At 34.9% G+C, this 14,130-nt stretch overlaps 1 protein-coding gene across 2 annotated transcripts in view; it reads left to right on the forward strand.

Moving 5' to 3' along the window:
• The window catches only part of LOC129738652 (telomerase-binding protein EST1A), a 177,474-nt gene that overhangs the window by 125,045 nt on the left and 38,299 nt on the right, over positions 1–14,130 (forward strand). For both annotated transcript variants that reach the window (XM_055729901.1, XM_055729902.1), the window contains one exon: positions 382–903. In XM_055729901.1, the coding sequence (XP_055585876.1) occupies positions 382–903 (522 nt within the window). The remainder of the gene's footprint in view (positions 1–381; positions 904–14,130) is intronic.

Consider the following 14,130-nt stretch of genomic DNA (forward strand, 5'->3'; position numbering starts at 1 on the left):
CATTCAATTTCTGCGAATTCAAAACAGCAGCCCATTTGTTATGGTGGTTGCCCGGGAGAAATGGCCACCGCCCGGGAAGGTATCACCTTTGTAATTTTCGCTTGAAATTGAGATTAGTTATTTATGTCGGACATAATTTTGCGCATTTGCGCTCCTCGGGTAACAATATACATACGGCGAGCGCGGGACGAAATCAGGGGTCCGTGACCGTCGATTTTTACGTCCCTCGTGGGTTAGTTTACTTGCCTCGGGACTTTTTTTTGCAGCCCGCAAAATCATGACTCTACTAATGCGTTCTTTTTCTTTCTTCGATTATTTCTTTTCATGTACGCGGCTTGACGTTGTTTATGCTACTGCATTGTTATTCGGACGATTGTGCAGCCAAGCGATTCGGAGATCCTTTTGGAAAGTTTCAGCGAAGATGAAAGCGAAAGCACACAACAGCAGCAGAGCAGCAAAGATCAAGAGAAAACGAAAGGAGGCAATACTGATCAGAAACAGTCGTCCCAGAAGAAGAAACAGGGAGGAGGCGGAGGCAAAGATCAGAATCGACAGGACGAGGAGAGTAAGAAAAATAACAACACCTCCTCATCGAAGAGCAAACGACGCAGCGGAAATGCCAATAGCAGAAACAATAATAACAACAACAACAATAGTGAAAATAACAACAACAAAAACAGCACTAGTGATAGTAACAGCAATGTGAATAACAACACTATTGTCAGCAGTAGTAGTAGCAATGATGTTGCCAGTGAAAATGTCGATGGTGCTACCACCATTGATGCAACTCCGGTGACACCGGAAGCGGCCAAAAGCAATCAGGAGATCCGGAAGCTGCTGCGCCGAAAGGACGAGCTGGAGCGGAAGCAGAAAATGCAGGAACGCTACACCCAGCGATTACAGGTGAGTGCCACCCATTTTGATTACTACGAACACCGCAACCTGACAATAAGCAAACCGTTCGTTTCCCATGACAAAAAATTCTTGTCCCAATCGACCAAATCAAGTGATTCGATTGGATTGTATCGAACCCGCTAATTGATCATGATCCCAGAATATTAATCAGCAAACATAACATTCACTGATTTCTTCGAACGGAACTTGACGTTCGTTGTTGTTTACAAGTAGATAGAGGATTTTACGATTGGTCATGGACGATATATGATTGTGGTCACACAATATAGAAAAAAAATCCCCTCGAGCTTTCGGTCAACTTGTTCCCAGCTCGCTCGTAAAGGGATCAACATCCCATTTCCCATTCATGTGTAAATAGGCATCAGCTCACAAATGTTTGTTCAAAATTATATTGCAAAAGATTCTCGATGCTTGTCAGCCCGGCGGACATTAGCATAAGTGATCGTTTGGCAGGTTAATAAAAAGCATTAAATATTCTATTCCTCCTCGGGGGCCTTTCTTCGCATTTCTCGGCCGAGAAGAGGTCGAGTCGAATATTCTTGTTGTAGGTCTTTACGGGGGTACGACCTCCTGAAGAACACCACAACTCCATCCGTTTTTAATCGGGGATTGGACTAATAATAACCGATCGAGGGATTGTTTTTTTTTTTTTTTTTTTTTGTTGCGAAGCTTATCCTGTCTCCTTGTTGCCTTCGATTATCTTCTTTGTTTTGTGTGTTGATTTTTCGTGTTCCCCAAGACGACGCTTAGACATTCGATTCGATTTTATGACGGTGGTGAAATTTGATATGCAAATTGGTAGCTCTTTCTCTGTACGGGTGCAAGATTCGACGGTCCAAGATTGGCGGGGGGTATTTCCGTTTGTTTTTTTTTTGTCACTATTTTCAAATTTTGGGCTCCTCGATGACATATATGAGATCACACGAGATTCGCAATGATGAGTTAGGAGACCCCGCTAAAAATTAAAATGCTCGAAATAGGTGGTTGGCAGCAGAGATCGGATAAGCAGTTGTTTATTCACTGATCGCGCGCGGGATGTGTTCCGTTCGTTTTAAATGTGATCATTTCCGGGAGAAATGGTCGCTCACAGCCTCCGATAATGGGGTGCTTATGATAAAACACAAATCAAACGCGGACCGTTTTCATAGATTTTTATTTTCTCGAGTGTAGACTTTTTTTTAGATGGTGTGACAATAGTTTCTTTTCAGTGGAAATAATCGCCAAAAATATGCGAGCGTCCTGTTTTTTTGCCTCTGATCTGATTATGAATAATGTTAATGATTTAATTTTGGGTGTTGAGTCAGGTATAAAATCTGCAAAAAGTGTGTATTATTTGAATTAAATTCGCACATTTGTACCTCATCAAACACTACTGGCATGAGACTTGAAAAAACTTCATAATTTAGCGATGCAGAATTATGAAATTTCTTGACAAATTAGATATTTCTAGGGTAAAGGACCCTAAGACAACGGCTTAAGGAAGCTTTTTTCATTATTTCAATAGAATTGCCTACCATGTTGTTTTAAAACTGATGTTTAGTAATTGAACTATATTTCTAATATTGTTTTATGATACTATGAAGGAAATAGATCAATCCATTACGTACTTTTTAGTCAATTTATGATTTATTTTCCTCATTCAAGTTCCTTCATTGTCGTACCAGGTTCCTAATTCCGTCGTACAAGGAGACCGAAGTTGTCTCAATTTATTCCACCCTCTTCAGAAATACATTTAAAATTTTGCGGTTGCGGCATTAGCTTACATCAAACGGATCAACCGCACAGGATAACAGCAGAAGTTCTTTCAAGTAACCAGTCGCAATATGCCATGAAACTAGGATAGCTTTATTGTAAACTGGTCTACCATTGCTTGGCTAATGCATCTGTAGGCAGCAAAATATTATACCTTCTATTCAATTATACCGAAATTGTCTCAAACTATTCCTCCCTCATGAGGTATAGATTTGAAATTTTGCGGTTGCGGTTCATGCAAATGCTATTATTTACTTCGCACGGATCAACCGTGCAGGATAACGGCAAAGTTCGAATGAGTTCTAAGTCGCAATAAAATGGTCTTGCCAAGAAATCTCAAGGTAGCGTTATTGTAGCTAGGTACCATTGCTTGGCTAAGGCAATTGCAGGCAGCACAATATTAGACCTTACAAATTGAATCCACCCTGCAAATGTGTTTTCTACTAACACACTCTCCAACGGACAGGGCTGCCATGATCCAGGATTTGTCTGTAAGATAAAATTTCATAACATTTATACAGACATTTAACACAAATTACAATGCACAAATTTACACAGAAACTACCCATATTTAAAGAACATCAACATTTTCAATAGAACTATATGTTTTTCTACGTAATGAGACTGAATAGTAAGACATTTGAGGAGAGGCAGAATTACTTTTGCGTTTTGTCAACATGTGTATTCTTAAACATGTGGGAACCCTGGCGAAGGATATCGAAACCACTTCCCGGCAATGTTATACAAACCGTATGGAGCACATCTCGCAGATTTCCCCTCAGATTTCCCCTTTTTTGACAGATTTAAGCTTTTTTCTTCAGATTTGAGCTTTCATCTCCTATGCTCTCAAGGCAAAAAAAGCTTAAATCTGAGGAAAAAAAGCTTAAAAACGAGATTCACCAACACTTAGTTAAAAGATGTTGGTCACACGATACATAGACAAATCCTGTATCGTTGCCGGGACCTGATCGAAACAAAGCATCGCCACGTTGATGCGTGTAATGCGCATTAGACTGGTTCAGCTCATCTATTCGAGTTTTTTTACGAGCGATAAAACTTTTCGACTTTTTCATTCAAACTGTAATATGTCAAAAATGACAAAACATCTTTTGTTGAAAATTCATTGAGAATTTATAAAATATGAAGCAAACATGAGTCAAGTTTTAAAACTTATATGGTAGGGATCAGCATAAAAAAGGGGTTCGATTTTGTTTTATTTTGAACGACTATATGTACAAAAAATCATATCTTCCGATTTTTTTTTATCCAAACTTGTATTGAAATCCAAACCAGAGACTCGTGAACTCTTATTTCAAAGTTTAAATTATTCATTCATCTAAATTCTCTTGTCATTTTGAACTTCAACGGGAGTTTTTAGCATCGATTTTCCATGCATCGTCAAAATTAAATAAAAATCGAGGTTATCGGTCCAGGAATTGATTTTTTTTCCTCGAGTAGTTATTGATTCCCATTTAGAGAATTTCTGAAAACTGGAGAAGTTTATGTTTTAGTTTTCAATGATCTCTCAGTGAACATTCTGTAGAACAAAGCGTTTGGTCGTATGTAAGATATTGCAGTTTGAATGAAAGAAGTTGGAAAAGTCTAATTTTCATATAGTTGATGTATCTAATGTTTCAAATACTTGAGAGAGGTTTAGTGTCATCAGATAATCGAACCAAAAATAATCAAATCTTAACATATAAAATTATGAAGAAACAATGTCATTGGAGTTGAACGTTAGAAATGTGTAAAGTTGGAGATATTTTTGCATGCACTCAAACGTCTATTAAATTATGCACGGTACTGGTAGTAAATAATTTGTAAAACACCAACCACTTAGCTAAAAAAGCCATCAATTTTATGTTCATTTAAAACCATGCATTACAAGCAATGCTGAATACATTCAAGTAATTTATTAATATAAAAAGACTTTTTGCACTTATCTCCCAGCGCATCTAGTTCCTAGCTTCAAAATTACTTTATTGTGTTGTGATTACTTAGAAATCAATTAGGTTCATTCTCGATGAGTCCGACTGTGGTCAGCAAAAAATAGTAAAAATGAACCGGTCTAATTCCAATTCTTGCAAAACAGTTTCCTTATCCTGTCGCAAAATTACGACGAATTATGGGGCCCGAGCGATTCGATTTCAATCGAAAATTGACAAATTTATATAGTTCAGATAAGTTTGAAATAATTTTTCTAATTTTATTTCAACACTTTTCTGTTGAATTTGATGATTTTGATTGTTATATGCATTGACAGAAAGCGTTAAAACAAAGAAACACGTTGGGGGGATCACTAAGTTCGTCTTTCAATATGGCGAGGTGTGCCAATAATTACACTAGTTTACAAAATTTAAAAAAAATCGTGAACTTGATTAACTGACCAACATCTTCAATGTAAAATCGGGCGCTGAATCCGAAAATAAAATTCAAAAAAATCTCAGTAGAACCGTTTTTGAGTTATGCTCCAAATATTAAATTTCGAAAAAATTAAAAAAGTTCTTGTACTTAGATTAAAATATCTCGGACGGCATAACAGTAATTTGAAATCCCTCTTTTGCATATTGAAAGTGAATAAGTTTTCTATCGATCATCTCAACACTTTTTTTGTGTTTGACCAACTGTATTGCTGATATTAGTGACTTTATGAGAAAAAAAATTATAAAAAACGCATTTTTTTAGAGAAAATTTTGTTTCAACGAAAGTTTTAGACTCGATGGTAGCATTTAAAAAATCTGATTTTCTTTTGCACTTGAATGTCAATTCAACACAAAGATTTTAAGTAGTTATTTATCAAAATTGGTTGAAAATTGAAGAAGTTATGGCTACTTTACCATAACTGAAATTCTTGTAGTTTTTAATAATTTAACGAACCGCAGTACACTTATCATAGTATAGGAAGAATGAAAGATGATAAATCTCACTCGCTTCAAGTCAAAATTATTTAATAGCTTACCAGAAGGTCACATGCCAAGTTTCGGGAACATCTGACCATAGGGAGGGGTTGCTTAAGTCTCAAACGTTGATAAAATTTTGAGGTATTTTGCCCGCAAGGAACGAAAAATACTGGTTTTTCATCAATAACTTTTTCATCACTAGCTGATTTTTTTTTATGGTTGATTTTCTTAAAGCCTAAGTTGAGACAAATATTTCACCCGAAGACTGTAACTCGATTGGATTTGAAACAGAAAATTTATTGCGGTTCAAAGACCGCAAATGTTGTTCAACACGCAATGAGTACTTTTTACTCATTGCTTTTTATACGACAATTTTCGACCAAAATACAATCTTTGAACCGCAATAACTTTTCTGTTTCAAATCCAATCGAGTTACAGGCTTCGGGTGAAATATTTGTCTCAACTTAGGCTTTAAGAAAATCAACCATGAAAAACAATCAGCTAGTGATGAAAAAAGTTATTGATGAAAAACCAGTATTTTTCGTTCCTTCCGGGCAAAATACCTCAAAATTTTATTAACGTTTGAGACTTAAGAAACCCCTCCCTATGGTCAGATCTTCCTGAAACTTGGCATGTGACCTTCTGGTGAGCTAATAAATAATTTTGCCTTAGAGCAAGTGAGATTAATCATGTTTCATTCTTCCTATACTATGATAAGTGTACTGCGGTTCGTTAAATTATTAAAAACTACAAAAATTTCAGTTATGGTAAAGTAGCCATAACTTTTTCAATTTTCAACCGATTTTGTTAAATAACCACTTGAAATCTTTGTGTTGAGTTGACATTCAAGCGCAAAAGAAAATCAGATTTTTTAAATGCTACCATCGAGTCTAAAACTTTCGTTGAAACAAAACTTTCTCTAAAAATATGCGTTTTTTATAATTTTTTTTCTCATAAAGTCACTAATATCAGCAATACTGTTGGTCAAACGCAAAAAAAGTGTTGAGATGATCGATAGAAAACTTATTCACTTTCAATATGCAAAAGAGGGATTTCAAATTACTGTTATGCGGTCCGAGATATTTTAATCTAAGTACAAGAACTTTTTTAATTTTTTCGAAATTTAATATTTGGAGCATAACTCAAAAACGGTTCTACTGCGATTTTTTTGAATTTTATTTTCGGATTCAGCGCCCGATTTCACATTGGAAATGACCTTCAGTTTACTGAGTTCAAAAATGATGTAAACTAGTGTTATTTTCACTTCGAGATTTCAAAATCAAATATCTTTAAAAATAGTTTTAAAAGTGACAAATTTGTGATAGAAAATAAATTCCCAGGCGTAAGTTTATCATGTGAAGTAGTCTATTAAAGTGGAAAGTGATTTTTCGGGTCTAAAACATGCATTCATGAATTAAGACGAATAAGAGGGATACGACGGAGGAGGGTACACCCAGTGATGGTTTGAATCATTTGACTTAATTTTGAATCATTTGCTTATAACTTCTTTTGAAAACATTTTTCCCAGAAATGATGTTCTAAACTTTAGTAGAACTAGATCTTAGCTGCAACTTTTGTGACCAACACAAACCTGTATCTCTTATGCCTTATGAATGAGAAATCGAAAAGTTTAAATTTTTGAGCAATGATCGTAATCACAATCATTTGGATTAGCGGGTTGGATTAAATCCTACAATTCATACCACATTGAAGATACATATTTATGACATACAAGAAAGTTGTAGCTTAGATCTGTATCTACTAAAGTTTAGAACATCATTTCATGGAAAAATGTTTTCAAAAGAAGTTATAACCAAATGATTCAAAAATAAGTCAAATGATTCAAACCATCACTGGGTACACCAACCCTAATAGTTTTTCACTAATTTCTTAGTTTCGAGTTCAGTTCTTAATCTGTATTTAGATTCTGAATTCATTGATAATTTCTGATTGGGGATTCGAAATCGAATTCAGATCAAATTTGAGTGCATAAAAGTCATTTTAGAGAAACACGCGTTTAAGTTGTTGTGTTTGCTCATATGTATATTTTTTCGAAAATTTGTATTTTTCTTTCGAACGTAAACAAATATAAATAAAATTCTAAAAATCGTAAAATAATCACCAAATAAAGTTTGAAATATGAAGAATCTTTTGGCATTATTTACTAAAAAAATACGATCATATTTGCACCTCTGCCTTTTTAGTTCAAAGGGCCGCATTTGTTTTGCATTAATTTTTCCGACCCTTCGAATGATTGATTTTTTTCACTTCTAGGCTTGTTTATCAACTTTTTTAATTTGAACTTTTTGACTTTTAGCACTTGCGGCTTTTTGACTTTTTGATGACTTTTTTTTATTGTTAATGTATTCTAAACTTTTTCAATTTATGGCTTTCTAGAGTTTTTGCATTTTGTCTTTTTATCTTTTTTCGACTCTTCGAATTTTTAACATTCTAAATTTTTGATTCTTTGACTCTGACTTTTGAGTTTTTTGACTTTTCGATTTTATCATCTGTGACATTTGACATTTTTGGCTTTTCAATGAATTTTCGTTTTTTTGCCTTTTGAAATTTTTTATTTTGTTTACCTTTTTTTGACTTTTTAGTTTTTTTTTAAGAAGTAGGCGATGACCTTCGAGCATCACACGCGTTTTTCTCGAGCTCCGTAAAATGTTTCATTAAATATGTTTTAAAAGTTGCTTTTAAGTTTGTTTTCGGGCGCGTTTCTTTTGGTTGATAGGAAAGATAACAACATTGGCGACCAATACATTTTATGATAGTGATATTCTTATAAGTGAAACGAGTTGTCCCCCCAGCGTGGGTGATCTTGTGAATGAGCCATTTTCACTAGTGATTTGCCCCCAAATCTGTCGCTGTTTTCTATGAATAGTCCGCCAATAGTCTGGCCAAAAAGAAAATTACTCCCCATCGATTTCGGGTGTGTACTTCCCTGGATTTCATCGAAAATGGTGCTTAAAAATAAAATTGTAACTTTTTGTTAATTGACCCGCTGAGCAAGAGGAGAGCAATGAGCCTAGAGAAGGACTCTAACGCGATTCATCAAAGCATTTTTTTTCTGAATTTTGTATGTACGATGATTAAATGGCAGTGTATTTCACCGCTAACAAGGGAAGTCAAGGGTTCAAGTATAGAAACAGTACCTATGTGTGGACATTTGTTTGTTCAAATATTCACTTCCATTAATCCAAAATTTGTGATGGCTTGGAAACAGTTTTTTTTTCCTTTTCTGTGCATGCGGATTTCAAAATGCCGTCTAAATCACGGCTTACTGTGACCTGGAAGATTACAAGTTTGCTACAGAAAGATAAGTATCCGTGATAATTTTTTTTTGTATTGATGGTGTGGTAAGTTTAAATAATGATCAACGATATAAATAACTACATGTTAAATAGCTTAACTCTATTATGGGGTTTTGTGGGGGGAATGGACAGGACATCAAACGATCGGAAAACTGGTATACAATGGATTGTGGGTTCAAGCCAGCCGGAGTATCTCGGCAAATTTGGAATCATGATTAGGTTACTTAGGTACCATTTCAGGATTCTTTATTTGTTTCGAACAGTTGGAAGGAAGTAAGATGAGTCAAACCTGTCCCAAGCCAGTGGTAACGGACCCCTTGGTAGTGCTGCAATTATTGTTGATGAGTTAAGCATGAACAATATTTAAATGTGCGATCGAGACTTCCCGTACCGCCTCGGGTCGAAAGACCTATCAGCCACTGGTGGGTTTTGATACATACATACATACATACCTACATACTTTTTTGACTTTTAAGTTTTAGTTTTTTTTTTAAAATTTTTAGCCTTTAGACTTTTTGACGACAAAAATTCGAAAAAACAAAACTTAAAAATATAAAAAAAATATCAAAGAGAATTGAAGGTCTAAGAGTCAAATAGTGAATACCATAAAGTTTCACTTTTTGACTCTTAGACCTTTAATGTTCTGTGTTTTTTTTTTAATATTTTTTATATTTTTTTTTGTTTTCGACTTTTTGATTTTTGACCTTTGATTTTGGACTTATTCTTGATGTTTTTCAATTTTTTACAATTCGACTTTTGAAATTTCGACTCTCTTTGTATTTTGAAGTTTTTGGAGTTTTGAATTTTTGGCTTTTTGAATTTTTGATGTTTAAATCTTTTTTACCTTTTTAACTTTTTACTTTTTAAATGTTTACCTTTTCAATGTTTTAAATTTTTGACTTTTCGCGTTTTTGATTTTTTGACTATAGACTTAAACCTTTTAGCTTAGCTTAGCTTAGCTTGATTGACTACTCGCATCCACCTTTGAACTATGGAATCCGAAATACTTCATCTTGAATTTATTTATCATTAGGTGATTCCATTTTTGCTTCCACATTACTTTTAATGCATTTCGAACTCCATTGTCGCAGGCGTGGCTCAGTAGAACGAATTCCACATCGCCAATGGTTGCTACTCCGTGATTGACCGAGGTTTGCTCAAAGGTCAAAAGAATGGTGCTTGGGATTAGCAGCTCATCCTCAATGCACAAAACAGATGCTCTCTCTTTAAACATCAATAACGGCGCCGGCCACGTCCTAGTAGTCAATGGATAGATTGGAAAAGGTAGAAAGGGATGAAAGATCAATTTTGTGCTTTAGGCCCGAGGTTACCTCTGCACCCTAGCAAAATAATTAAAAGTTGAAGGTTTGGGAGAAAAGGACTTGGGCAGGATACACTTTTGACTAGTGTAATGATGTGAAAAACTAAACACTATACATTGTACTACGCTATTGTTCTTCCCTAACGACACTTGAAAGTTTAAAAATGCATAATGTTTTATACATTAACTTCAATTATTGAAGAAAAAAATGATATCAAAATAAAAAAAATCTTTTAATAAAACGATGGTGACTGTCTTTCTTTTCTTTAACTTTCAACATACTTAATTTAATCTAAGCATAAAAAAGTATGTATCAGATTAGTCCTTTTAAATTTTGTCAAAACTTATTTTACTTTATGAAAATATTACTATTGTGTTACCAAAAAAGTTAATTATCCATTAAAGGTTTAGCCAAATTTCAAAACTATGGATTATGATCTTACAAAAATTGATCCTACAATTATGATCCTACAAAAATTGGAATTCCAATCAAAACTGCAACTTTTTGCCAATTTTTAACTTTCGAAAATGCACTTTAACGCCGATGAATTCTGAAGTTCATTCAAAGTCAATTTCATGACAGAAACAAATGATGTAGATTAACAATATATGTATGTAACTGCATATAATAAATATTACGACCGATAATCAGAAACATAACTAAACGATTAACTCAAACCGATAAACCCGAAGCAAATGAAGTCAAAGTTTTCCATTAGAAGCTAAAATTGTATCACAATTACGAACTGTGATTTATCAAAGTCCAACCTTACTCAAAGACTAAAAATTTAAAAAAAAAACAAAAATACTTAGTTTTGTGCTATCAGGCTGATAGTACCAGGTTTTCTAATGAAGGGCATTCCTGGAGGGAAACCAACCGAGTCAGGAATCGGGAACCTAACTGGTAAGATTAATCAAGGATCGATCACCCCAAATTCTTCCATCATTTCCTTGTTGAAAATATCTTGGGTTCAGCAGTCCATTACCTTCGCTTGATATCCTAGGTCCACAGAGCAGTTTGGGAAAACATTTGATCGAAAATTTCTGCAGCTCGCCCGTTTCGGTAATTGGGTATTATTTTTCTCTACACCCACACGATTGTTCCTAAAAACTCTTGAAATTTTCGGAGCTTCTGTCAAACACCTTTTTGACTATAGACTTAAACCTTTTCACTATTAACTTTTTGACGTTCCGACCTTTTGACTTATGTATGCCTTTTTTTAAATTTTTCATAAACTTGAGATTATTTGAATTCAAATCTTTTAAAACTTTTTGACTTCTAAGCTTTAAGTTTTTTTTTTATCTTTTTTTTTTTGCTCTTTTGATTGTTTCACTTTTTCACGTTTTGATTCTAAAGACTTATTTTTGTGTTTTTCTATATTTTGAATTTTTGTTTTCTTGAACTGTGATTTTTTAATTTTTTTAATTTTTGTATTTTAATTTTCGTTTCATGATATTTGGTAAGATTTTCGGTTTATGACTTTAATCTTTGAACTTTTGACGTTTCGATTTTTTCTACTTTCTACTCTTTTATTTTTTACCTTTTGTTCTTTTGTTTTATTGTTTTTGTTTTATTTTCTGATTTTTTTAATTTTTATGACATTTTGGCTTTTTAACTTCTATGTTTTTATTTTCAATTTTGGATTCTTTACTTAGACTTGAGATTTACAACTTTTTTCTTCGGACTTTTTGTCATTTAGATTTTTTACCTTTCGATTTTTGACCTTTTTTTATTTTGTCTTTTTTTGTTCTGAGTATTTTTGTTTTTGTTTTTACTTTTATAATTTTTTATTTTACGACTTGACATTTTGACAGGCTTGAGACTTGCGATTTGAGACTTCAGATTTACATATTACAGACTTTGGACTTTGGTCTAAATCTGAAATCTGAAGTCTATAAATTTAAATTTTCAAGTCTCAAATTTCTTATCAAAAAGACAAAAATGGACAAATAATTAAAAAGTCATAAAATACAAAATAGAATAACATGAAAAGTCGAAAAGGCAAAAGGATGTGAATTTAGTATTTAGCCTAAGCGTTTATTTACCTAAGCGTCCATTTTGATTTCAAATTGTTATTTGAAATTCATACTTGTGTTTCGAATCCAGATTGTTTTTTTTATTTAAAATTGGGTTTTTTGTTTAAAACAGAATCACCAATTTCTGTAAAGGCCTCTTTGATCTTTTCTTGAGCACAACGACTGAACGACATCTGACCTTCGATTATCATTTTTGCGAATCGATTTCCCGTTACCACCATCCATATCATTATTCAATTGACAATTCAGCAGCGGCAGCAGGGGCTTTCTCATTAAAGTGTGAACCTTCACGAATGGCAAAAAAACCAGCCAATTCAGCTAATTTTCTGGCACCGTTCCAATGAGCGAAACAGAAATTGAGAATTCCGATAAAACGATCGATTTAACATGTGAATGGAAAATGGGCTTCGAGGATTGAATATTCATAGAAGGAGGAGGGGATGGAAGATTCGACAAAAAAAAAACGACCATTCATATCAGCCGACTGAAAAGGATTTGTGCATGTCGTTAGTTTAGGCAAATTTGTTGTTATTATAGTAATCAATTTATTGGGTTTCGGAGTTTGAATAAACATTAGATTCATCACTGGAATGGTATCGGAACTGACGTTCCGTTTTTCGGAGGGGAGAATTAATTTGGCTTAATTTTGCTTTTTGAATGTGTTCGAATTTTAGTTTGCATCCAGCGGATTACAGAATGATAAATGATGAATGTATTGACGAATGACCAGACACAATTTGGCACCGTTATTATTTGGATTCAAAGGATCAGAAATTGTAGAAAGCTATCTGTTTTTCCAAGAAGTTTTTTGTACGGAAAAATTTGCATAAACCGATGATCAATAAACCGAGTGCTAATCACTAGTTTCTTCTTACACCTTCAAAAAATATGACGAAATCACCGCCTCTTTCTCTCTGAGGTCAGGTCAAAGAACTGTGAAAAGGCTCGGAACCTATTATTAAATTACTACGATATCGCCGAGAAAAGTATGAAAAGAGAGAAAAATTTGGAAAAAAAATAAAACGCCCCATCAAGGGTCCCCTCGATCCGCGAAAGGATATCCTGCCATATCGAGGTGATTTTGCTAAATTTCACACCGCGGCCTTTTTTTGATGACCGACACTAGCAGCAAAGTTGAGGCGAATCTTCGACAAACCAAGAGCCAAGAGCGAGCCAGCTTTTGAAGGGGCAAGTCATTGACCTTTGATCATTGTTTTATGATGAGCGGCCCTTGGCTTTTGAGGCCTCTTGAAACGCCTGAAATCCGAGACGCCTCAATCGCTGAAAGCTGAAAGATTGGCTGCTGGGGCCGGTGGAGGTGCCCTGTTTAAACCGTGTGCTAATCGGGAATTTATGTCTGCCATTCGATGAATTCGATCGCTCCTGCCTAGGTAAACACATTGGCGATCTCTAACTTTGCCGATTTGCTGCTGCCCGGACGCTCCGAAGGCTGAAAGATGGAACATCAGAAGCAGGAGAAGGAGGAGGAGGTCCAAATTTATAGCTCCCTTATCGTTGTTTCTATGTTTAAGCTCTCCGGCAAAAGACAATGAAAGGCACGCTGAATCGAAGAACGGTTCTCCATCCTCTCTTCACTGGAGTGTCTTGTTTTGCCCTGGCGATGGGGAGGAAGATCATGCCAGGCCAGGCCAGGCCTCGAGAACTGAACTCCCTAGCCTAGCTAGACCAGGGGCGATGATCGTTTGCGCTGGATGCTCCTAATGACCGCCATAAGAACCTTTTCATTAAGGTAGCGGAAAAGGCGCTGATCTGGCCTCTCGGCTCGATTCTCAGCTGCTGCAAGTCCAAGGCCTCAACCTTCAAAGTAACTGTTCTTTGGGTGGCTCACCTTGGCTAATGACTTCTACTTGTTCTCCTTTTCCTTCTT

This window comes from Uranotaenia lowii, chromosome 1 (genome assembly GCF_029784155.1).
Source record: "Uranotaenia lowii strain MFRU-FL chromosome 1, ASM2978415v1, whole genome shotgun sequence".
Classification (NCBI taxonomy): Eukaryota; Metazoa; Arthropoda; class Insecta; order Diptera; family Culicidae; genus Uranotaenia; species Uranotaenia lowii.